This window comes from Mus musculus, chromosome 1 (assembly GCF_000001635.26).
Source record: "Mus musculus strain C57BL/6J chromosome 1, GRCm38.p6 C57BL/6J".
Taxonomy (NCBI): Eukaryota; Metazoa; Chordata; class Mammalia; order Rodentia; family Muridae; genus Mus; species Mus musculus.
This window is the reverse complement of record NC_000067.6, coordinates 34,535,648-34,561,510: the sequence shown is the minus strand read 5'-3', so window position 1 is coordinate 34,561,510 and position 25,863 is coordinate 34,535,648. Positions and strand designations below refer to the sequence as shown.

General features: G+C 47.8%; 2 protein-coding genes and 1 pseudogene across 10 annotated transcripts; 2 read left to right on the top strand and 1 right to left on the bottom strand.

Moving 5' to 3' along the window:
* The first annotated feature begins 506 nt into the window (after positions 1–506).
* Prss40 (protease, serine 40) lies at positions 507–25,063 on the top strand. Of its 8 annotated transcripts, none has more exons than XM_006495859.4 (5): positions 507–781; positions 1,606–1,768; positions 3,384–3,658; positions 5,373–5,542; positions 8,818–9,180. In XM_006495859.4, exons 1-5 carry the CDS (start codon positions 607–609, stop codon positions 8,830–8,832), a joined length of 798 nt encoding a protein of 265 aa, XP_006495922.1. In that variant the 5' UTR covers positions 507–606; the 3' UTR covers positions 8,833–9,180. The 8 variants fall into 8 exon arrangements, with proteins under 8 accessions (XP_006495922.1, XP_006495920.1, XP_006495921.1 ...); XM_006495857.3 differs by lacking the exon at positions 8,818–9,180 and adding an exon at positions 24,941–25,063 and having other exon boundaries at positions 518–781; XM_006495858.4 differs by lacking the exon at positions 8,818–9,180 and adding an exon at positions 16,766–17,634 and having other exon boundaries at positions 518–781.
* Cfc1 (cripto, FRL-1, cryptic family 1) lies at positions 17,200–25,863 on the bottom strand. Of its 2 annotated transcripts, NM_007685.2 has the most exons (6): positions 25,556–25,863; positions 25,264–25,313; positions 24,994–25,161; positions 24,265–24,379; positions 24,076–24,185; positions 17,200–17,486 (listed from the first exon to the last, which is right to left on the bottom strand). In NM_007685.2, exons 1-6 carry the CDS (start codon positions 25,606–25,608, stop codon positions 17,374–17,376), a joined length of 609 nt encoding a protein of 202 aa, NP_031711.1. In that variant the 5' UTR covers positions 25,609–25,863; the 3' UTR covers positions 17,200–17,373. The 2 variants fall into 2 exon arrangements, 1 of the variants encoding a protein (NP_031711.1); NR_153806.1 differs by lacking the exon at positions 24,265–24,379.
* On the top strand, positions 22,949–23,446 carry Gm28419 (annotated as a pseudogene).

Here is a 25,863-nt window from a genome sequence, read left to right as displayed (position 1 = left end):
GCAGATAAACCTACGTCCATGTGCATATGGGCAACACTAATCAGACTCCGTGGATAGATGGATGGATGGATGGAAGGACAGACAGACAGACAGACAGACAGATAAGGAGTTCTTGAAGGAATCTGAGGCTGTGTGGCCTCAAGATGGCCAAGATCATTGTGTAGACGTATGCAAATTTCAAAGCCGCAGTATTTTTTTTTTTTTTTAATTAGAGAGCTTTAGTAGTTCAGTAGTTAAGAGTGCTTGCTGCTCTTCCAGGGGACCCACACTGGGCAGATCACAACTGCCTGTAACTAGCTTCTGACTCTGGATTTGGGGCCGATGAGATGGTGACATGCCGATCGTGTTTTGAGTGCATGCTTGAACTGAACAAAGTGGAGAAACTCTGGGATGTAGTGGGTGTTCCCCCCCCCACACACACACACACTCAGAATTGTTTCCGTGAAAGCCAGAGAAGAGGACCATGGGCCTAGGTTTTTGCTCAGCTCCCGCGAGGGAGGTGGGGTGGGCGAGAGGGGTTCCCTAGAGGCAGTTTGTCGAAGTCAGCGGTTGTTTGCACGTGGTTTTGGTCCTGCCCGGGACCCAGACACAAGCCGGCCAGATGCCATGTGTGGCATCAGGGCCAAAAAATCGGGCCTGGGTGGATACGGGGCCGGCCTGCTGGCTGCTCTGCTCGGAGTGAGCTTCCTGTCACAGCATGCCCAGACCGCAGAACACGTCACCAACGCTGCGAATAACACTACCATCCAGATCATGAAGTCCACTCTATCCCTGTCAGAGGGTAAGGAGACAGGAGCAAGGGTGGCCTTTAAAGTCGGAGGCAGGTTTCCAGTGAGTGTGTCCCCTCCCTTCTCCTTCCCTCCTTTCCCCCTACCCTTCTGTCCCCTTTCTTCCCCTTTGGAACATAAGCAGTCGGGAGAACCTAAGGGCCTTTACATTGAAATGGAGGGCCTTGCCGGGTGTGGTGGCACACGCCTTTAATCACAGCACTCAGGAGGCAGAGGCAGGCGGATTTCTGAGTTCGAGGCCAGCCTGGTCTACAAAGTGAGTTCCAGGACAGCCAGGGCTATACAGAGAAACCCTGTCTCGAAAAAGAAAAAAGAAAAGGAGGGCCTTGAGACTGGGGACCTATACAGATGGCCCTCTCCTCGGCTGGCTCTTGCCCATTGACCTCATCTTCTCAGTTCAGGGTCAAGGTTCTCTTAGCGCTGCACCACCGTCTTCACTGGGTTGGGGGTCATTCAAAATGACCACAGCCCAGAAAAATAATGGCCTCTGTCAACTTCAGCGTCTTCCTCTTCAGAGCTGAGTTCCCTAAGCTGAGGTCTGAGGAGAACCTGGCAACACCGTGCTCATTTCTGCTTCCACCTCTGATTTGTGAGCCTTGCTGAGAGCAAGCCTTGGTCTGATCCAACCCTCCCCCGTTATTCAGGGTGCTCTTTGTCGCATGAGCCTTGCCACTCCACTCCTGACCTTGGGTACGCCCACCTGAGAACAGAGAGGAGAGGTCACTGTGTCCCCTGGGTCCTACTGATGCTGGCATTTGGGGCACCAAGCACATGCATCCTGAATGCAGGTGCCTGGCGGCTGGGATTGTCTCTACAGTATGTGGCAAGACCAAATTCCAAGGGAAGATCTATGGCGGTCAGATTGCAGGGGCTGAGCGGTGGCCGTGGCAGGCCAGTCTGCGCTTATATGGCAGGCACATCTGTGGAGCAGTTCTCATCGACAAAAACTGGGTACTCAGCGCTGCCCACTGCTTCCAAAGGTGCGTGTTCCCTCCCTGGGCCCTTCTGCTGGGAAAGGGGTGCAGGAGAGAGTCACTAGGACAGGAGGAGAGGCTTGAAGGATATACAGCAGCCATGTCCTTCCAGGCTGTGTTCTGGGATAGTTTGCTGCCAGCAGGAGTCCCCTGTGCTGCTGCCCTGACCTTGAATGGTGTCCTTCACCTGGATTATCATCCCTGCTCATCACCTGACACTATCTTCTGCCAGTCTGGGTCTCCTATTAGAGGGTTTCTCACCCTGGGGAAGTCTTCTTCCCTTCTCTGAGACTCAGCTAATAAGTGTAGCTATCGTGGTGGTATACACATTATTTTTAAACAGCTAACTGGAATACTTGCCTCAGCTATGACTATAATAGTGCAGAGAAACAGATCTTCATTCTGAAGTGGTCACCTCTGATCTTCTCTTTTCCCTTTCATGAACCTTAAGGATCAAAACTTTGTTCCATTTGATACACTTCAGTATCTCACTTGCTTAGTAGCTCTAGATAGCCCCTGCAGATGGCAACAGGCTGTTTTCTCCTCTAACTTGTTACCGTGTCCTAACCTAGCCAGACATAGCTAGTGACTGTCAAAGTAACCATCAGAGGCTTCTACTCCCAAGGTTGGACACAGACGAGATGCATGCTGCATCCTCTGGCTGAGGGCTCTCTGCAAGCTCCATCCAGGGCATGTTTATTAGAAGTTCATTTGAGTTCAGGTCACCTTACATTGGAGCATAGTCCTCTCCAAAGGCATCCTGGTACTGTGTGTGTGTGTGTGTGTGTGTGTGTGTGTGTGTGTGTGTGTGTTCCTGTCTTTCCTGTAGTGAAGGGTGTTACTACTCCCAGAGCTGGAACTATCTATGTACTAGCAGGAGGACACATTATTGCATATGGGTTCCATACATATGCATATGGGTTTATAGACATATGCTGGCATCCATGTGTGTCAGGCCCGTCATGGACAGTCACATGGAGGATGTGTGAGAACCACCCATCAGGAAAGGCCATGTTCCATAGATCAGGAAGGTATATCAAGATGCCGTGAGACATACAGGTGGAGGATCCCCAAAGAAAGCAGATTCAGCCATGGGGAGTGGGCATGGACGAGAGCCTCCTTATAGTGGCCATGTAGCCTAGAATACAGTCTGTGTAAGTTCTCATTTATCGTTCCATTTCCTCCACAAATACACCTCAAGTGCCCATGGTTATGGTTAGATAGGAATATGATCTTGAAAGCATCCGTGTCTGAGAGTTGGGGTATAAGCCATGCTCACCAGGAGGCAGGGTCTTTAAGAAGGCCATACACGTATAAAATAGATCTGGGCAGGGTTGAGTGAGATTTTTCTCCTCCCAGAGGAAAGGGTGCAATTTAATATAACTCTGCTGGTCATTAGATTGGCAGCCCTTTGGATTCTAGGATACACAATGCCTTCGGTATCCTCAACAGTGTGGGATCATCCTGCCCCTTAAGAGGAAAACCACCCATGTGTTAGGAAAAGAAGGGGACACCTGAAATGAGAAAGGAGAGGATCTTGTGGCCTGCAGGGCAAGAGACAGTCAGGGAGGCAGCCCTGAGCCAACACTTACAGGTCCTCCTCTTCCTCCTCCTGCACTAGATCTCAAGAACCAAGTGACTACCATGTCATGCTAGGCTACACCGACCTGAACAGTCCCACCAGGTACAGCAGGACGATGTCAGTGCAGAAGGTCATCGTTCACAAAGACTACAACAGATTCCACACCCAAGGAAGTGACATTGTCCTGCTGCAGCTGCGTTCCTCTGTGGAGTACAGCTCCCACATCCTCCCAGCCTGTGTCCCTGAGGAAAACATAAAAATCCCCAAAGAGAAGGCCTGCTGGGCTAGTGGCTGGGGCTATCTCAGAGAGGACGGTGAGTACAGGTGAAAGATAGGAGGGGGAGGGGCAAGAGCCTGGAGGCCTTTCCAGTGGTTGTGAACCCCAGTTTCTAGTTCAAAAGCAAACCTTCCCCCCTTTCAGATTAGAAGTGTAGGCTCTCTGACTCCAGAGCTCTAAGTGCAGTTGACCTCTGACCACCGCAAGGCTCTCCACTGGCCAGGAAAGACACCTGGCACCCTTAAGGAGATGAGAGCAACCTTCTCTCCCTGACATGGGACAGGTTGGGGTGTCCAACTGGGGAACATTCTCCTCTGAAGCTCACTGCCCATCCCCTAAGGCACAGAAGCCCGTTCTACCAGCTTTTACCAGTTATCCCGCACACTTGGTTCCGAGACCTGGTCACCTGGGCACCAGAAGTCTTAGTGCTGGGGAGTGACATTCTCCTTGGCCTTATTCTCTGAGCAATACAGGATTGTGACTATCTCTATCACGATGGCCTCATGTCAGATATCCTGTCATGCAGACACGATGTCAAGTGTCCAGGATGACAATGCACAGGTTCTCTGCACACACCATGCAGAGGGAACTCGGTGCCTGTGGACTCTAGTGTTGTGAGCCACAGGAAGAGCCTGCTGACAGCAAGGGACAAGTCTATAGGTTTAGATTGAGAGCACAGAATTCCTGGGCTGGGGTTTCCACACAAGGCTAAATGCTTTCAATCGAAGACAAGATAACAGCAAGTTAAGTAGAAGAGAAGGTCAATTTGACACGAGATTTAGGGTCACAGTCTGGCCAGCAACAGGGAGGCTTAGAAGCAGGTGCTTCTCTGAGGTCGGGGTTAGGGCCCCCCTCCCTTGCCCTAGCCTCTAAGTGTCTGCCTCACAGGCTAGTCTCCGGGACAGTGGTCAGAGGCATTAGAAGGGATGCACCATCACTCTCTAAGGGGCTGTGTCAGGGCAGATGGGGTCTCCAGGTCAGGCCAGGGAGTGAGAATGGAAGCACAGAGGGGACGGCCTGGGCGGGGGCAGCTCTCAGAACCGAGAACCTGGCCTCCCTGAGAGTCTGGACCTTCAGTCGTCCTCTGTCATGACCTATCCTGACCACAGTTTCTGGGCCTTGAGACAGGCTTGGGTTTGCTACCGACAGGCAAACCCTGGGCACCCTTGAGGGATGTGAGCCATGGCCCCTGAGTGCAGTGAGCCACACTGCTGTTTCTCTGCTCCCATGGGACAACCCAGGCCAGATCTGGGAGGGCACCTGGAAACAGAATCCATGCCTCCAGGCCCTGAATGCTCCTTCAGCTTGGCCAGTCCTCTTGTCATTCTCCTAAGCGCTTCTGGCCTGTGTCCTAGGCCACTGCTACACTCAAGGTCCAGTGTCCCTGCCTCCAGCTGGGGCCCCGCAGACTAGCCAGAGCTGTTTGAAAGCTGAGCCCTTTCCTTGGCTTATGTGTTCTCAGGGTATAGTCTCAGTCCCCTTGCATGGTGAGGAGGCTCTGCCTGTGACCCCACTGTGGTTGCACCTAGTGTTCCTCAGCCCCCACATGGGGACCTGTGCAGTCGCCATGACTTTCTGCCTGGGCCTGCCTTCCACAGAGCCTCATGCTTGCCCTTGCTGCCATATTTCTTGGTCACTGAGTGCCTGCTGTGGCCTAGAGTGGCTGCCCCCCAGCATGGATCATCCTGGAAGGGGAACTTGGGGCAGGGTCTTCCCTTAGCTCTGTCTCAGATCTGATTCCCCTCTCATAGTGCGAATTCCTTTGCCTAATGAACTGTATGAAGCCGAGCTCATCATCATGAGTAATGACCAGTGTAAAGGATTTTTCCCACCACCAGTTCCGGGATCCGGTAGAAGCTACTACATATATGATGATATGGTGTGTGCTGCTGACTATGACATGTCAAAATCCATCTGCGCAGTAAGTGCAACCTGCTCGCTCGGGCGGCTTAAACAAGCTTGCCACCTTTGTTTTTTGTTTGTTTTTGTTTGTTTGTTTGTTTGTTTGGTTTTGGTTTTTTGAGACAGGGTTTCTCTGCATAGCTCTGGCTGTCCTGGAACTCACTTTGTAGACCAGGCTGTCCTCGAACTCACAAATCTGCCTGCCTCTGCCTCCTGAGTGCTGGGATTAAAGGCGTGCGCCACCATGCCCGGCGCTTGCCACCTTTGTACCCTTGTGCTGTCTTAGCCGCCCTCCTTCTGTGTCTTCTCCAGACCTTATCTCCTCCATTTGTTTGTGTCATTGGAAATGGCCATCCCTTATATGCCTGAGGGATTTTTAGAAATTAAGTCAGTGGGTTCATGAGATGTCTGAGTGGGTAAAGGCACTCCCCCCCCCCCCCCAAGCCTAATGGCCTGAATTTGATCTACCACTTGACCTACATGGTAGAGAGAATAAATCCTTGCAAGTAGCCCTCTGGTTCTGCATCCATCGCACACGCACATGCACACATACACACACAAGTGCATGCGCGCGCACACACATGTAAAATGGATGAATAACATTTAATTAAAAATAGGAAGTTGATACACTGATGTAAACAGCACCCAAAACCTCATACCTTTCCCTTTCTCTCATTCCTAGAAAGGTCCTGCCCTAGCTTTAGAAGAACTATGAGTCCATGCTGAGACTTTACCTAAACAGGCATCATACAGGGTGCAGGCTTTTGCCCTGATTGCTTTTTAGCCAACAGGATGCAATCCAGCCATGCCACTATCAGGATACACTACATTCTTCCTTATTCATTCTTATCCTCATGGCATTTGGCAGTTTCTATGAAAGGTCTTTGCAATGGCATTGTCCAGAACATGCTAGAGGGGCTATCGTGCTAGCAATAGAATCACTATGCCATGAGATATGCATATGTTCATGTCTTACACATACTCCAGGCATCTCTCCAACGTGGGTCTATAGATCTGTACTCCCACCAGCAGCAAGAGGTTAGGTTGCCCCACACTGCAGCATTTCTTCAGATCATATGCCCATTTCATTTAGCCATTGGTTATGGTCTTTCTTTTTCTTGTTCTTTTTGGTTTTGTGTTTTCATGTTTTGGGAGTGTGTAGTCCAGGCTGGGCTCAGTTTCACAGAGCTCTGCCTGCCTCTGCCGGAGTGCTGAGACTAAATGCATATGCCACCACCGCCTGGATTTGTGTGGTTTTTCATTTGCATGTTTCTGATAACTAATGAAGATGGAAGTGTCTTTGTTTATTTTTCCGATTAATTCGCAAGGCTGTTTTGCCACCAGTGGGATCAGGTGTCTTTCATAATGACTTATAGGAGATCCTAGGTTTGAGGCATGAAGGCATCACTAGTTGGTAGGGGTGCAGTCTGTATAGTTTACAATTAATGGTGGGGGAACCGATGCCGGAGAGGAAGTGGGCAACCCAACGTGTCTCATGTGGTCTCTGCTTGCTCTGTCTCTCTTGTTCTCTTCCCTTGGCTGTCCTCTGGGCTCAGAAACCTATGACTCACATCTTATGTGTACCTTTGCTGTTCCTCAAGAACGCCAGATAATTCTCAATGTCTCCTTCCCAGACCACTGATCATCTCTCTGTCTATCGGTCATCTAATCTTTATCTGTCATCTATCTATCTATCTATCTATCTATCTATCTATCTATCTATCTATCTATCTATCTATCTGTCATCTGTCTATCTATCCATTATCTATCTATCATCTATCTATCTGTTTATCTATCTACCATCTATCATCTGCCCATCTGTCATCTAATCATGTATCTGTCTGTCTATCTATCATCTGTCTGTCTGTCTAGTAATGATCTTACTGTGTAGCTCAGGTTGGCCTTGTAATCTTTGTGCCTCTGCCTCTGGAGAAACATGATTGCATGTATATAACACCTAGCTTGCTTTGCTGCGCACATGTGAGGGTCAGAGGGCACCTAGTGGTAGTTGTTTCTCTCTACATTGTGATTTCTGGAAATTGAACTCATCTCCATACAATTACAATATAGAGAAAGGGCCAATTCTGGGTGCTGAGTGGCTCCACCCACTGACTGCCTAATCAGTCCTTTTACTGTACCCTGCCTAGGCCAAGCCTGCAGCCCTATCTCAGAGGCTCCAGAACCTTCACCAGGGCCCTTGCTTCCCTGCTGAACACCTGTGTCTCTGCTCATAACTTGCCACAGTCAAACCTCAACAATTCTATCTAGTCTTGGTTCAGAGTAGCCCTCTCAGGGCCTGGTTTGTGCATCCCCATGAGGGTTCTTCTGTCATCTCTGCAGACCCTATGTAGGGTCTTCCAGTGTGTGCCCACAATCCACCGTGTCTCCTGAACACTCTGTAAACAAAGACTGTTTTGGCATGTTTCAACACAAGGTTGGTGGGGACTGTGGTTTGGGGTGGGTATTTTTTTGGCGGGGTGGTTGGTTTTGGGTTTGGGTTTTGGTTTTGTTTTGTTTGCTTCTTCCTGATTCTATTTTTTGGCCTATGAGATAGGAATGTTTCCACCCATGATCCCAGGGACCTTCTCATCTCAAGTCTTTGCTGAGTTTGGAGTCTCTCCTGGCACCTCATAGTTCCCCATGGCTCCACCCATGCAATGGCTTTTTTTTTTTTTTTTTTTTTTTTTTTTTCCTGCTCAGCACATTCTACAGTTTGTCATCTTCTAAAAGATGCTCAGTCAAGGGGCTGAAGATTCCCCAGTAACATTATTAAGCAAAACACAAAGGTACATGTGGGATGCTGTGCTGGGGACAAGGGATTCAGCCAAAGATTACAGGCTGTGCCTCCAGGTCAATTCGTCAATTACCAACCCTTTGGGACTTCAGAGACATCTCCCACATAGACAGAAGGGCAGAGAGCACATATCCAGCTCTAAGACTCTCCACCAAATGGTGTCCAGGGTCCCCTTCCTTGGCAGTTTTGTGGAATAGGACTCCAGGGCCTTCGCTGAAGATACTGACCCAAGGGGCTGCCTGTGCTTGGATTTTTAAAAAATTGCTTAAATGGTCCTGATGAGGTACACAGACAGCAGAGACACTTGGCATCCATTGCACTCTCTCCATTCCAGTCAGCGTCTGTCACTCTCTGGATCACTCTTCGTGTCCTCTTTCTTCTCAGGGAGATTCTGGGGGCCCCCTTGTCTGCTTACTGGAAGGCTCCTGGTACGTGGTAGGGCTAACCAGCTGGAGCTCTACATGTGAAGAACCAATCGTCAGCCCCAGTGTCTTTGCCAGGGTCTCCTACTTTGACAAGTGGATTAAAGATAACAAGAAATCATCATCCAACTCAAAGCCAGGGGAGTCCCCTCACCATCCAGGATCCCCTGAGAATGAAAATCCCGAGGGCGACAATAAAAACCAAGGTGCTGTTATCAAGCCGACGGTGTGCACAGCCCTGCTGCTCTCCCAGATCCTCCTGCAACAGTTGATTTAGTTCAGGGATCTGTGATGGAGCCACGGGGCCTTAGACAGCCAGAATGTCCTGCAAGCCACCTCACTGAGCACTGTCATTCATGCCTCCATCAGTGTGCCACTCTTGCCCTAGGCCAGGCAAAACAAAGAATGAAAACTAAAGAATAAAACTAAAAACTAAAGAAATTTCTGTCTTTTTTTTCTGGCCCATCAACACCACTCCAGAGCAACACTCTACAGAAGCTGTTTCCAGCTGCTCAGTCCCAGGAGGCCACATCCTCCCTAGGCAGAGGCTGTGGGTGAGATACCCAGGAAGCTGGTCTACAAACATAGGAGCCGTAGGCAGGTGAATGCCATAGTCTCTGCCCCTTCGGCCCACCAATAGCCCTTAAGGCTGCTTGTTCTTTCAGGAGAATGAGCCACTGTATCGGCCAAGCCCTCACCATGCAGCTGCAGCAGCCTGTGCTCCTGGAGCAAGCCCCCAGCTTTGGCATAAAGGCATCTTGCAAGCCCAAGGTCATAGTAAAACTTCTAGAGAGTTTGACAGTGAAGTGTGAGGGCCACTGAAGTCTGATATCCCAGTAGCAGTCCTTAAAGCTTGTCTGCAAGGGTCAGCAGTCATCCTAACATTACTCTTGCATACTCTAAGCCCACCACTTGCTTGATGAGCCCATATTGCTTGTGGGCTTGCTTCAGCTGGCATTAGCTGAGGCTTGGCGGACCTGGGAGTGGCTGGCTTAGCACTGAGCTCCCTGCAAATCTAACTGAGTAGCTGCTTGTATTAACAAATGCTAATTATGTTCCCCCCAAAACTGCTTTCAGGAGAGTCTGCACGTAGCTTCTGGGAGCCTGCCCCCCAGTTGGTTCTGGTTGGTAAATAAAGATGCCAGCGGTTAATAGATGGGGAGAATAGACAGGGGTGGGATTGTAGGATTCCTAGGTTTGAACCTGGAGGAGGAGTAGACCATACTTTAGGAGAATGTGGCAGAGAAGAGACACAGAGGCCATCATGAGGTAGGGAAGCAAGGAGAACACCCTGGGCTCTGGGCCAAGAAAGCCTGGTCCACAGGGCTGCACAAATGGGTCCAGAGTGGTCAAGATGGAACATAGAAGTTAGTAAGTAATAAGAATTATCGGCGGGAGGTAGATTCTAACAGCACAGAGGCTAGGAAGTTGCCCAGCTATTGTGCTGCTTAAGGCGTAGTAAAATATAAAGGCTCTGTGTGTGTGTGTGTGTGTGTGTGTGTGTTTCATTCAGGAACATAAACCATTGAGGCAGGTAGTAACCCACACCAGGATTTACTTCTTTAACAATTAATTCAACATAACTGTGTCACCACACCCTATTCAGCCTGTATGGGAGCTCCCTAAGGGCTCCACACCACAGTCTCCACTCTTCAATGTGAACTGTAGATAAGGAAGACACTGGGCTCTTGGCAGACCCATAGTGCCATGAAATAAATCCAGGTGTTTTGGGCAATCCTTTCCAACCTTGTTCAAACATCCCTGGCCCACCCACTCTTATGTGCAGTTCAAATCCCTTTACTGCTGATGTAAAGATTCCCAGTGTGCAACCTGTCCCTTTCTCCCTGTCTGCAGATTCCCCTCCCTCCTTCCTTTTCTTCCTGTGCCTAGAATGAGTTCTGACTCTATTACTAAGTTCTGTCTCTATTACACAGCTGTGACAAAATACCCAAGGAAATCCATGCAAAAAGAGGCAAGGTTATCTTGGCTCCTGGTTTCAAAAGTTTCAGTGCTTGGTACTGTGTTTTGCCATGAACATAGTGCCAAGGAATGCCATATAATGACACCATGCAACAGACCTCAGAAAAGAGGTTTATTGGTGCAGTAATATGCAAAGGGCCCCCTTTGAGCAGAGGAGGAGGAGGAGGAGGAGGAAGAGGAGAAGAAGAAGAAGAAGAAGAAGAAGAAGAAGAAGAAGAAGAAGAAGAAGAAGAAGAAGAAGAAGAAGAAGAAGAAAGAAGAATGAGGAAGAGGAGGAGGAAGAGGAGGAAGAAGAAAAAGGAGGAGGAAGAGGAAGAGGACAATGAGGAGGAAGAGGAAGAAGAGGAAGAAGAGGAGAAAGAGGAGCGGGGAGGAGGGGGGAGAGGGGGAGGAGGGGGAGGAGGGGGAGGAGGAGGAAAGAAAGACAGCAGGTCGTGATGATGCCAGGCTTTATAAGGGGTATGGAGCATGCACATAGGGAAAATACATGACAGTGGTGAAAGTGGATACATGTCACATTGACTGCTAGTGATGACAGGGCTGCTGGCACTAAGTTACTCAAACTGGGCATTAAGCAGCCATTAGGCTGAGGTCAAAGTCTAAAGCAGGGGACAAAATAATAGGTTTGACTATGCAGGAGAGGGGATGGCAGACAAGCTACAACCTTGTAGGAATGTTGAGTCACCTCCTCTATCTCTTCTATCTCCAGGGGTTGAGTAATTGTGATATGTTTTCTCTGGGTTTAAACCATATTCAGTGGGTGTTGAGAAATAGTAGACCTTACCAATAACACTCATTTCCCACCTGGGATTCCATGAGTTTGTGATATAGAGATGAAAGGCCCCATTTTTTCAATAGAGAAAAGACTCAGAGTGAAGATACACGCATAGTACCTGTGGGATGGTTTGTATATGCTCGGCCCAGGGAGTGGCACTATTTGAAAGTGTGGCCTTGTTGGAGTGGGTGTGTCACTGTATGGTATGGGCTTTATGACTCTCATCCTAGATGCCTGAAAGCCAGTATTCTGTTATCAGTCTTCAGATGAAGAGGTAGAACTCTCAGTTCCGCCTGCACCATGCCTGCCTAGATGCTACATGCTCTCACCTTGATGATAATAGATTGAACCTCTAAAACTGTAAGCCAGCCCCAATTAAATGTTGTCCTTATTAGACTTTCATTGGTCATGGTGTCTGTTCATAGCAGTAAAACCCTAAGACAATTTAGTATTGCCAAGACCATTATGGGCAGCCTTCATATATGTCTGGCCATTCTTTACGGTAGCCTTCTGTCTTGTCATAGAGGAAGCAGACACAAAGGCCATGAGTTGAAGGAGGAGGGACAGATACAGAGGTGACAGGAACTGTAATCAGCTCCTGACTACCAAAATCCAACAATGCAAATACCTCAGTGTCTAACATATGGGACCCACTCATGATCTTCTAGGCTAAAATATGCCTGAGCAGCTTCATTTCTCTGACTGTCACCTGCAACACACACTGTTTTGTAGGCTCAAGCCTCCACGTCACACCTGCTGCCATCTTTGGTGGTCACCCCCAGAAGCCTACCGTGTCCAACATATCGGTGTTCCACTGCAACTGAGGCTGCAACTTCACCAACAGCCTCCTGAACTCTCTGAAACAAGGCCAGCCATGATGCATGATTTCATGCTTCAGCATCTCTCAATCACCCCTTTGATCATAGCATTTCCATGCAATTTAGAAGTATCTTCACCAAAGGCCTCTTACCTCTCATAGTACCAATGTTCCATGTCCCCTTCAATTCTGTGGCTTACATGTCACTAAAACCAATAAAGATCAGCTCATTAAGCTCTAAGAACTCAATAGCTTTTCCAGACCAAATGCTTCCCCAAATCAATACAGTTGGGCATATTAAATTAAAACCCCACTCCTGGTACCAACTTCTATAGAAGTTACTTTTCTGTATATAAGTTACAACACCATGACCAAAAGCAACTTCTGGAAGAGAAATTTTATTTTGGCTCATGGTTCCCGTAGGAGAATGAGTTCATAATGCCAGGGAAGAGTAGCAGCCAGCAGATAGTCTGCACAGGAAGGTAAGAGATTATTTCTTCACTTTGTTCAAACACAAAGAAAGCAAACAGGAAGTATGGCAAGGCTTTAAAATGTCAGTGAAAACTTCCTCCAAAGGCTGTACCTCCCCCCCCATACCCCCCACAAATGGTGCTGCCACCATTGAACTAAGTGTTCAAATATGTAAGCCACATTAAGAGACATTTCTCTCAGTGTTCTGGGTTATGCTGGATGATCAAAGAAAGAGGGTCATTGAAGAATGAATTAAGGCTTTGCTGGCAGCAGGGAGATTCAGCCTCTTTGGAGTGAATGCCACCCAAAAGCATATTTGGTGATTGTTACACAAAAGTTGTTTTTTAGGTAAAACAAGTTTCTCAAACCAAAGCCCCTGATCTAATCTATGTCTCTTCAAGAAAGACATCACACCCCTGCAACTTAGTCCTTACTGTGCACTGTCTGCTACACTCAAAAATGCAAGACATTCCAGGTGTGCCAGGACCGCCTGTGACCAAAGTCATGCAAAGGCTGTAAAGCTCCTTCAGAAAAAAACAACCCTACAGATACCAGAAAACAATCACTGTTCTCTACAATGACGTCTTCAAGGTCAAAGGACTTCTAGAAAACAACTATTTCATTCTAATGTTTATCAGAGATACAACGATATGTATCTACTAAAGTTGCACCACATTCTACGCCCAGACCCCTATAGGTGCAAGGTCATGTGATACGCAAAATACATGTAGCCCAACTTCAAAAGACCCTATACTCTATTTCAGTCTCAACGCTGTTTAAAGGTAGTCTCTTAACTATAACCACTGATAAGATTCAAAAGCAAACTGTGTACTGTCAAGACACAGTGGCACAGAATACACCCTATCATCCCAAAGTGAGGAACAGTATAGTAAGAAAATAAAGGACCAAAGCAAAACTAAATTCCAACAGGGAAAAATCCAAAACCCTATACCTCCAGGGCCAGTATCTCTAATTCCAAAGGGCTTTAGATGGCTTGGCTCATCCAGCTTTTAACTCTACAACAGGCATCTTACTTGGGCTGGTTCTACCCTCTCTAGGAAGTTCTCCTTGGCAGATATCTCACAGATCTGATATCTCAAATATCTTGGGGTCTCCACCTCAACTGAGACTTCACTTTCAGAAATTCATTCACAAAAAGCCTCTCAGGCCCTCCTTGCCTCCAGAGCGTTCTTCTTGCATCAGCTCCAACACGGTCACACATTGCCTGGTCTCAGTGGTTCTCTGAAAACAAGGAGGAAGAATTCATGTCTTCCTCACTCTTGCATCTTTTAAAATCCCAAAGCCAGTATCCTATGGATGACATGATCCAGTCAGGCTGCCAGCCTAGGATAGAGTCACATTAGTTGCTTTCTAGGAACAGAACCTGTAGCTTCTCTTTCACAGAGGTCACCTGGGTACTGTCTTGCCCTCCAGGTACTTTCTTATTGTTCTCAAGTAGAGTAAGCATTTCCATTATGATGTTAACAGTTACAGCATCTCTTCAGCACATGCTTGACTGTAACATGAAGCTACCTAGAGCTCTTTTTGTTTCCAAACTGTACAGCTTTTATATTTCTCTCTGTTCCCCTTGTTCTTGTTCATTGTACGTCTGAATCAAAGTGATCAGTAATAACCACCCCAAAGTTTTGCTCTCTTAAAATTTTCTCCATGGGGGCTGGAGAGACGGCTCAGCGGTTAAGAGCACTGACTGCTCTTCCAGAGGTCCTGAATTCAATTCCCAGCAACCACATGGTGGCTTACAACCATCTGTAATGAGATCTAATGCCTTCTTCTGGTGTGTCTGAAGACAGCTACGGTATACTCATATAAATAAATAATTTAAAATTTTTTTCTTCACACGATGTATTTTATCATATTCCCTCCCTTTCCCCAGCTCTTCCTAGATCTCTCTCTCCCTCTCTCTCTCTCTCTCTCTCTCTCTCTCTGTGTGTGTGCGTGTGTGTGTGTGTGTGTGTGTGTGTATTGGTCAGTCTGTCTGTCTATCTCTAACAAAAACAAAAACTGTGGAGTCTAGCTTGTGCTGGCCAGCTATTCCTGAGTGTGAGGCTTGCCCTGGAATGTGGTTGGCATACCTGGTATCAGTGAAGAAAACTGACTGCCATCTCCCAGCAGCTACAAATCACTAATAACTCCTTGGCCAGGGATGGGAATTTCATACCCACTCCTCCTCCTCCTCCTCCTCCTCCTCCTCCTCCTCCTCCTCCTCCCCCTCCCCCTCCTCCCAAAAAAAAAAAAAAAAACAAAAAAAACGGGATTTTGTGCAACTGACAATCTTTCTGCCATCTCTTCCACATGGATCTCTGAGCTTTGAGGCAGGGATGTGCTGTAGGCATCCCAGCCAAGACTGAGCATTCCAAAGTCTTTTATTCTCTGTATATGGCCTAGTTGTGGGTCTCTGTGTTGATTAGCATCAACTACAAGAAGAAGCTGTTCTAGTGAGGGTTGAGCAATGCACGGGTCCTTGAGGACAGCAGTAGGGCACTATGAGTTGTTTAGGTATAGTTTTATTGCTATGATCACTTAGCAGAATGATAGTCACAGGTTTTCCCTTAGGACTTATGGCCTGTCTAGTCTCAGGTGTTTGGCCTTATTGAAAATGTCAGATATGGGTTTCATCTCATAGAGTGGTTCTTAAACTCAATTTAAGACAAGAGGTTGGTTACTTCTGTAACATGTTTGCCCCAATTGCACCAGAGAGTTTAATAGCTTGTTGGGCAGGTCATTATTGTTGTTTACAGGGTTCATAGCTGGGTCAAATCAATGATTACTTCCTCCAGTAGCATGTGTAGCACCTTTCAAGCATGGTTCACACTAGCCACTAGGGGTGAAACTTCCAGTTGAGAGTCAGCTAAGTGTCTCCATATTCTGGGGCAGAAGAACATGGTGTCTTCACGGTAGGGCCTTAGAGTCATGTTGTGGATGGTAAACAATAGCATTGGCAATAGCCTATAGTGTGTAGGTCTTGCCTCCCTACTTTAAGCTCTGGATTGACCATGCTACCAGCCCTGCCCAGGTTCCCTTGGATCTATAAATGAAAGACACACACACACACATTAGCTTATTTTTGATATGATTTAGCTCACTGGCTGGGCTCTTCTAAGCCATCCTTGGTCATCATGTCCTTCTTCTCACTCCCAGCTCAGCACCCTATATCTGCCCTCATGCTACCTGTCTTATTCAGGGTTTCTATTCCTGCACAAACATCATGACCAAGAAGCAAGTTGGGGAGGAAAGGGTTTATTCAGCTTACACTTCCATACTGCTGTTCATTACCAAGGAAGTCAGGACTGGAACTCAAGCAGGTCAGAAAGCAGGAACTGATGCAGAGACCATGGAGGGATGTTCCTTACTGGCTTGCTTCCCCTGGCTTGTTCAGCCTGCTCTCTTATAGTACCAAGACTACCAGCCCAGAGATGGTCCCACCCACAAGGGGCCTTTCCCCCTTGATCACTAATTGAGGAAATGCCTTACAGCTGGATCTCATGGAGGCATTTCCTCAACTGAAGCTCCTTTGTCTGTGATAACTCCAGCTGTGTCAAGTTGACACAAAACTAGCCAGTACACTACCCCAGTTCCAGTCGAGGAAGCGGCCAATGGTCACTCCACCCAAGATCTCACATGGATGATGTCCCTTTCTCCCTCTGAGGCATGGCAAATAATTGTTCCCCCTCCCCATCTGCTAGCCTGCCTGCGGGGGAAACCTGGAAGTCCCGCCTATTCCACCAGCTCATTGGCTGTTAGCATCTTTATTGATCGATCAAGAACCAAAGGGGAACAGGACCTTCAGATTCCCAATCTGAAAACATCAGCACCCTCTAAAATAGCCTATAATATTTGGGAATGTTTGTGGGATCCCATTGACCAACGACTCAAAAGATGTAACCTGTTCCTGATTGGGGTATGTCCCTCTATAATATGTTAACTCCATTTAAACTCCTCATTTTACATATGCATTATTTTAGGAAGATGCTGTGAATCACATCAAGTGACTGATTACTAATGAGAAGAAAGCAGCTGCCAGAAAGCTAGCCCCCAAGCCCCTCCTGTCTTCCTTTCAATCTCCACACAGCATGTTGGGTTTTTGCAGAACCCAGAACAGTGTTCAGGACTCACACGACCTCTTCCATGGGCTCAGAGATCAGCGGAGAGACTGACAGTGAACAGCAAGTGACAGGGAATTTCGGCAGTGAAGCATGCAAGTGAGAGTCCAAGCTACTCAGACTGACTGGCTGTTACCCAGGAGGGGCCAGTTGTTTGGGGACCTCATACAAGCCTATTCAGTGCATACTTTGAAACCTCCAGAAAGGTACTCTGAGTTGAACAGGCTGGGCTCTTGTATTCAGGTTTGCCTTCATTGGAGACCTTGAAGAGAGGCCCAGCCAAGCAAGGAGGGCTGACCATTAAGCCTCTTTATTGTACAGCATGAGAATCCAGCATATTCCAGTGAATCTGTTATTTACAGGACACAACACCAAGTCAGATGCCCACCACCCAGCTTTCTTGCTGGCACACTGTGGTGTAATCAAGGGTGACAGCTCAGGAGGAGAGTCTATCATCGCACTTAGGAGCCTCAGCCCTTACCAGCCACACCCTGCAGGAGGAGGCAGAGCACCAGCAGGAGGAGGCTTGGGATGCTGCATTCTCTTGATCCTCTGGCGCCTGAAGAAAGGAAGCTTTTCAGGTCTGGAAAAGAACACAGAGAATATACAAAATATATGGCTACAGGACTGACCACAGGAACAAAGAGATGTCTGTAGTTATTCTCTCTAAAGCCGTCTTCTGCCTGGTGCCCCCTCGCCCCCACACACCCACCTCTGTGTGTGTGTGTGTGTGTGTGTGTGTGTGTGTGTGTGTGTGTGTTGGTATTCTGTCTGGACTCCACCCCCATAGTTACCTGGCAACAGCCAGGTAGGCGTGGCCCACTATAAGAGGGACTGCTTGCCCCCTCCTCCCTCTCCCTCTCCCTCTCCCTCTCCCTCTCTCTCTCTCTCTCTCTCTCTCTCTCTCTCTCTCTCTCTCTCTCTCTTTGGTTTTTTGAGACAGGGTTTCTCTGTGTAGCCTTGGCTGTCCTGGAAATCTCTCTTACTCTCTTACTCTCCCCCTCCCCATTCCCTTCTCCCCTCTTTCTCCACATGGTCATGGCCAGCCTCTACTTCCCTACTCTCTCCTCTCTGCCTCTACTACTCTCTTAACTCCCCATCCACATTCCCAAATAAACTCTATCCTATGCTATACCACATGTGGCTGGTCCCTCAGGGGGAAGGGGTGCCTTGGCATGGGCCCACTGAGGCATCCCCTTCCCCCACACCTCACCACACCCCCATAAAACATATTCTTATTTCTCTTTATCTTTTTTATAATCACAACAGTGTGTGTGGGGGGGAGTACCTGTGTGTACACATATATTCTATTACGTATATGTGTGTGTATAATTTTTCTTTAGATAGGGTCACAATAGTCATCCCTTGGCTAGCCTGGAACTCAGTACTTAGTACTAGCCTGGAGCTTAGTATTCAAACCAGGCTGGCTTCTGGCTCATAGAGGACTTCCTGCCTCTGCCTCCTGAATGCTGGGACCAAAGATGTTCACCACCATGTCTGGCCATCTTCAGGATGGCAGAGCTCTTGCTTAGCATATGTTCAAAGCAAGCAAAGGAAACATTATTTTCATCTGTAACCAGAGACCCCTGAATTTTCACTGAGCATTGAGAGATGAAGGGAAATAAGTGCCTAGATTGCGTTTCCAAGTGAACAGCCCTTCAGCATAACGCCTTTATTTAGCTCCTGAGCAGAATGGGGAAGACTGAGAGTATTGTCCCTGATTCAGTCAGAACAAATAGAACTGATTTGCAACCACCTGCTACATAGATGGCCCAACTCTCAGTGCAGATTAGTTCTTTGTGTCTTTGTCTATATGCAGGTACGAGTTCATGTGTGTGTACAAGGTATCTGCACGCTTGTAGAGGTCAGAGGTCAACCTTGATTATCACTCTTCAAGCACCTTTAGGATTTTTTTTTTTAAAAAGACAATGTCTCTCACTCAGACCTAGGGCTCACAGATTAAGGTAGAGTGGCTGGCCAGAGATTGCTTCACAAAAAAATAAAATAACTTGTGTTATTTTAAAAAACCATAACCCACACAAAGGAGCATTAAGTATTGATATTGGGTGTTGGGTACACATCTTTAATCCCAGTTCTTGGGATGCAGAGGCAGATGGGTTTAGCCTAGCCAGTGATATACAGTGATATCCTGTATGCCTCAAAAAACGAGGAAGAGAAGTGGAGGAAGGGAGAGGAGGAGGGAGAAGAGCAATTGATGATGATCCCGGACAGAGATCCTAGCCATACACAGGTAAAACGCACATGGCGTCAGCGGAGGACAGGGTCTATCACACAGGGTCACCTTTCTGGGAGAATGGAGACCATGGGGGAGATTCAGGCCCCTTGGGCAGTTGGTTGTTACACACAAAATACAAGTTCAAGTATACAGTTTCAACAGGCTCTGTAAAAGAAGCAACCTGGGGTCTCAAACTAGACCCCTGGCCACTGGGGTGTGCTTCTCATGGGATTCCTTGAGATTAGAAAGAAAAAAAAAAATAGAATATCCACTGTGGATTTAGATTTAAAAAAAATAAACTTTTTTTTAAAAAATCTACATTTCTTATTCTGTGAACCCTCACTATTCTTTGTTACACTAGGGAAGAAAACAATCCTGCTGCTCGTGGATGACTTGTTGATGGTACCTGAGACCTTATTACATACTTATGCTTTTGCGCATCTGTGAGAAGGAAAGAGCTGAAGCCAAGTTTGAGCACTTGCTGCCTGTCAGTGTGCCTCTGTTGCTGCACAGACTACAAGAGCAGATTCTCTTCTCCTCTTGGAGGTTGTAGGGTCTTCTGTGATAAGGGAAACACCACATCTCAGTATGAGGTCCCGACTCAGTGCTTCTAAGAGCTCCCGCCTGCAGCTTCTGCTGGAAGCACCACTGAATTAGGTGGCCCCCTTGTGCTGGTACATCACAAGAGCCATGCCCACCAAAAGGACACCCCCCACAAAGCATGCCTGACATGGTTGAAATCTGGGTATACACTACAAGTTCAGAGCTGCTTGGAAGCAGGTACCCCAGGCCAGAGGCTGGGTCTACCCAGTTATTTATTCATTTATTTGTTGGTTGGTTTGGTTTTTATTGTTGCCAGATGTGCAGTTTAAAGGAAAAACTGAGGGCTAGGAGGTGGCTCAATGAGTGGTCAACAGTGCTCTAGCAGAGGAGCAGAGTTCTGTTCTCAGCACAAATGCCTGGTGGCTGACAACTGCCTGTAGCTCCCTCTTCTGGCCTTCTTGGGCATCTGCATACATATGCCATGCACACACAGACACACATGTACACATAAATATAAAGGGAGAACTGAAATTGTGGTGGCTTGGCCTGGATCCATCTCATGCTCAGATTAACACACCAGCATTTCTTGTAGCCACCATGTTTGTAGCTAGAGGCTAAACCCAAGGTTTAGAACATTCTAGCTACTATGACACATACCCTACTACACAATAGTCAATTGACTTCTTTTCCCCTTGAATTTCTGAAGATAGGACTCAGGGCCTGGCATATACTAACCAGAGGCTCTGGTGTTGAGTCTGACCCAAGCCCTTCATCTGCTGTTGGTGCTCATGAACATTTATTTATTCTTACTTCTTGAGGGTTGCTCTAAGGGGGAGAACTTAGGCTGTGTCTAACCTGAGCTAGGTGGGAGTTTTTCATTCTTTCAGATGGAAGACCCAGTCAGAGCAAGGAAGCTCTTAGCCTGAGGGCAACTGGAGGAAGATGTAACCTCATAGGATTAGGATCGTGTCTATTTGTGTTCCTTCTCGCCCATAGATTGAATCAAAGTATTATAATTATCTCAAAGGTGATTTTTCACATTGACATCTTATAAAGGGATCTCAAACATTTTCTTATGTTTCTGTACTGGCTGGTTTTGTGTGTCAACTTGACACAAGCTGGAGTTATCACAGAGAAAGGAGCCTCCCTTGAGGAAATGCTGCCATGAGATCCAGCTGTGCAGCATTTTCTTAATTAGTGATCAAGGGAGGAGGGCACATTGTGGGTGGTGCCATCCCTGGAATGGCAGTCCTGGGTTCTATAAGAAAGCAAGCTGAGGAAACCAGCGGAAGCAAGCCAGTAAGCAACATTCCTCTCAGCTCCTGCCTCCAGGTTCCTACCCTCTGTGAGTTACAGTCCTGATTTTTTTTTTTCTTTCTTTCTTTCTTTTTTTTTTTTTTTTAGATATTTTCTTCATTTACATTTCAAATGCTATCCCAATTGTCCCCTATACCCTCCCCTTGCCCTGCTCCCCAACCCACCCACTCCCGCTTCCTGGCCCTGGCATTCCCCTGTACTGGGGCATATAATCTTCAAAAGACTAAGGGCCTCTCTTCCTAATGATGGCCGACGAGGCCATCCTCAGCTACATATGCAACTAGAGACATGAGCTCTGGTGGGGGAGGGGGGGGGTACTGGTTAGTTCATATTGTTGTTCCTCCTATAGGGTTGCAGACCCCTTTAGGTCCTTGGGTACTTTCTCTAGCTCCTCCATTGGGGGCCCTGTGATCCATCCAATAGATGACTGTGAGCATCCACTTCTGTGTTTGCCAGGCACTGGCATAGCCTCACAAGAGACAGCTATATCAGGGTCAGCAAGATTTTGCTGACAGGACCCTGATATAGCAGTCCTGACTTCTTTTGGTGATGAACAGCAGTGTGGAAGTATAAGCTGAATAAACCTTTTCCTCCACAACTTGCTTCTTGGTCATGTTTTGTGCAGGAATACAAACCCTGACTAAGACAGTTTTCTTGGGATTGGATGTAAAACACAGCCACTTTTCAACATTCTAAGTAAGACTATCACAAATGAAGACGTTCATTCATATTGAATATTCATAGTCTTACAGGAAAGGCACATGGGTGACACAGTGGTCTGTTTGCTACCAGTGGGAGTTTTCATCCCTAAGTTTCATTTTCCCCAAACAGAGAGGCGATGGACTCATAAACTGTGGTGGAATCCAATGAAGTAAGTGGGCAAAGCACACTGGTTAAGAATACAGTGGGCACAACTACATGGGCAACCTTCCTTAGTTCCCAAGCATCAGCTAGAGAGCATGAAAAGGGTATTCCCCATTCCCTCTTGCTGAGGTCCACCATTGAGATGGGACCTGCAGTGCCATCAGAGGATCAAAGGCACAAGGTTGTTACTGCACTTTCTGGGCCTGACCAGCTACCCTGGAGGAGGATCTTGATATTTTGTCCAGCTTGGGTGGACGGAAGCATATTTTCAGAAGCCTGTGCCACCGACCTTGGCAGATATACAGGAGTCTCCTTCCTGGATGTTTCCAAGGACGTGAAATAGTGATTGGCTATCCTGACGCTCAAATACCGCTCTGCAGACCTTTCGTGGGAGATTGCTAACGACCGCATTTTCCGCATCCCCAGGGATGAAACTCTGGTAAGAATTGAGATCATCTGCAAAGCCACTAGATCTAGCCTGTAAATTTACCCTGATTCCCAAAATTGGTGTCCTCCAACCTCTGGGACTCAGGAAAACCAAGAGCCATAAACCCAACAAAAGGAGATTGCTTGGGAGAGAAAGGGCTTTCTTTGTATGCTCAGTGAGCAGAGGGAAGGCCATAGGAATGTTGAAGGCTGGGCCTGGAGACGATCCTGATGCTCCACAGGAAGAGGAGGGGGATTCAGGAAGGAAGCAACCATTGCAAGTCCCCCTCCACTAATGGCCTGACCCAGTGTTGTATCCTAAGAGTGGGGCCAGGCAGAGTAGCTGCGGACCTTCCCTGCTCTGGCATGGCCCTTCCTAGTCTGCCTGGGGAAGGAGGCAAGATGTCACTGCTACATCTACCGAGGAGCTCAGAGCTGCCTGAGAAAGAGCAGGAAAGGGGCTCCAGTTTCATTTCATGGCTGTGTTCCTTCCACACAGTGCACAGCTAAACCACCCAGGAGTGACAGAGGCAGAAACAGCACCGGGTTGAACGGTGAACCTTCACTGACTGTGCCTACCATTGTGAGTCCACACCAGCTCCTATTAAGATGAGGAAGGCTCCCTGGTGTCAGGGACCGATGTAGGCTTGTGGAGCAACATGCCTAAGTTTTATTGTGACTACTGTGATATGTATCTTACCCACTATTCTCCGTCTGTGAGGAAGACACACTGCAATGGTCGGAAACACAAAGAGAATGTGAAAGGACTATTACCAGAAATGGATGGAGGAGCAGGCTCAAAGCCTGATCGACAAGACAACGGCTGCATTTCAACAAGGAAAGATCCCTCCAGCTCCATTCTCTGCTCCTCCAACTGCAGGGGCCATGATCCCACCTCCCCCAGTCTCCCCAGTCCTCCTCGGCCTGGCATGATGCCTGCATCCCACATGGGAAGCCCTCCCATGATGCCAGTGATGGGCCCCCCTCCTCCCGGGATGATGCCCACGGGACCAGCTCCTGGGATGAGACCGCCCATGGAAGGCCACATGCCCATGATGCCCAGGCCTCCCATGATGAGACCTCCCGCCTGCCCTATAATGGTGCCCACACAGCCTGGCATGACCCGGCCAGACAGGGAAGAGCAGAAGCGCTCTTGATCGTTTTGTATTTCTTGTTCTGTTCCATCAGGAGATCTTGGTGCTGAGCCTGAGTGTTTACTAGATGCGTGGAAAGATATTTCCTTCCTAACAGAATATTTTTGAAGGGAGAAGTAATACAAAAAAGTGTGGTTTTCACTTATATTGTGAAATGTGAAAATAAGATCATCAGTCCTTTTAGTTAAAAAAAAAAAAAAAAAAAAGACGAGGAAGGCTGTAACACAAGACATCAAGTCGGAATGTGGCAACCCCTCCCTTCCTTGTTAGCGCTGTACCTGTGTACCCAGTGTTTGGAGATCGCTAGTGATCTGCTCAGCTAGCTTGGCTCCCAGGTTAACTCTGCTCCGCACCTTGTAGCTTCTGGACACCCCCCCCCCCCATTCACTGGGATATTGCTGGCAAGTTACAGTACATCCAGCAATCCCCGCAGGAAAATGTAAATAATGCCGTACATTCACCGCCGATTCACAACGATCGGAACTTCGTTAATTTGCTCATTTCTATGTCTCCTGAAACAAGCAGATGTTCTACGTCTCCTAGCACAAGCAAATGTGCACCAATCACTAACAATGAAGACACAAGTGTATAGTGTGTGAGGTAAAAGTCAGGGAGCGGGAAGGTGCTCTTACCACAGTGGCTGAACGTTTGGTGTGGGAGGCAGTACAGGGCTGAGAAGATGCACCTGCATAGGCGGCAGCTGTGCAGGGTCCAAGCTCCATGCCCTAGGGCACCACAGTCTCTGCAGAGGCCAGAACAGGTTTGTCAGTTTACCCCTCTTCCAAGCCAGTCCCCACCCAGCCCACTTTTGCTCCACCCACCTGCGCCTCTGGTCGTGCTCGCAATAGCGACCAGTGAAATAGGCAGGGCACACGCAGAAACTGCCCAGAACACAGGTGCCGCCATTGTGGCAACAGCGGGATACAGGGACTGCACCTGCAAGGATGACCTGGGTCAGCAGCTGTGTTAGCCTCTGGAGCTTGGCAAGTCCCCTCCCGCAGAGGGCAGAGCTTCACAGCCTGGGAGGGGACCGTCCCTGCTGAGTGTGTTTGCTAGGTAAACCCCACCTTTTAGTTGATGAAGGCTGAAAAACAAGTTAGCAGGAATGTGGGCGGGGTCCTGGCAGGGACAGCCCTTGACACCCTCCAAGTTGTTTCTCTCCCTCTCTCTTCCACTGTTAAAAGTCAGCATGTGACTTTGTGGGCAGTGATTAACCACAGGCCTCCCAGGCAGGACCACCCATGGGTGTGATGTCGCTAACCCCGCCTGGAGCCATTGGGAACGCTGGATTGCCTGAAGGCTAGGCAGCCTGTTACCTTAGTTACAGAGCAAAGCAGCTGGGTTTGCCGACATAAAACGTGAAACTTGATAGTAAAGGCATCACTAAAATTTCCTTTTTATGGTTTTTTTGTTTTGTTTTGTTTTTAAACTTGAAAGTGAAAAAAAATGCTCTTGTCGGTGTCTCCTTTCTACCCCGATTTTCCCTTGTTTTTTCAGTCCCGATTCTCCGATCCACTGCCCAGGATGGCGCAGAGCTAACTAAGACTTACTCTCTCCCAAAGTGCTGGAGTCAGGAAGGGAATCCCATAGGCGCGCCCCCTCCGGAATGTCATTCTTTCTGCTGGAATTACTCAGAGTTCTGTCCAGTGTCGTCCCGGGGATCACTGGAGAGAGGATATTGCTGACTTCTCTGGCACCATCTCCTTCGCTCTGATAACCTTTAAAGAATGACAAAGTAAGAGACTAATAGTGATGAACAGACAGATTTTACGATTTATAACGGAAACTCTAGGGACTGAGGGAGGGGGGAGTTAACTTACTGTATCCCAGACCGATGAGCTGCAGCGCGACAGTCACCAAAAACAGAGGCCTAGAATATTTAAGAAATCATCGAAGTTTCAAGTCTACAGTCAGTCTAAGCGCAGTTCACACATCAATCATAATGTAAAAAAATATATAGCACACTTATAACGTAATAAAAATCACAAGCATCCGCAGTCATTGTAGCACTTGTAGATTTTAAAGGTGCCATCACAATTTAGAAAGGTCGTGAGATGGAATTTCAACCCTCCTAGCCTGACTTTATAATACCTGGCTGGCTTCTGCCCTTACCTGGCTTGATGCATTTTCAAACTGATACCCTGGGTTGGTGAGTTCGCTCTCATCTGTGCTTGGGGATCGATGACCACAGAAGTTGAAACTCAAATATCCTAGCCCCGGAGGCACCCTTTACTCCAGGTCTTGGAATCACTATAGCAGGTTACAGGATGCACAGTCTTGCAAGATGAAGATGTCTCTGCCCTCTGCCTGGACCAGAGACAGCAGGGTTAAAGGAAGATCCTGGAGTCCAGGTGTTGAAGCCCTCTCAGGTCAGGAGCTCTGAACCACCAGGCTGGAAGTGCTGACCCTATACAGTCCTG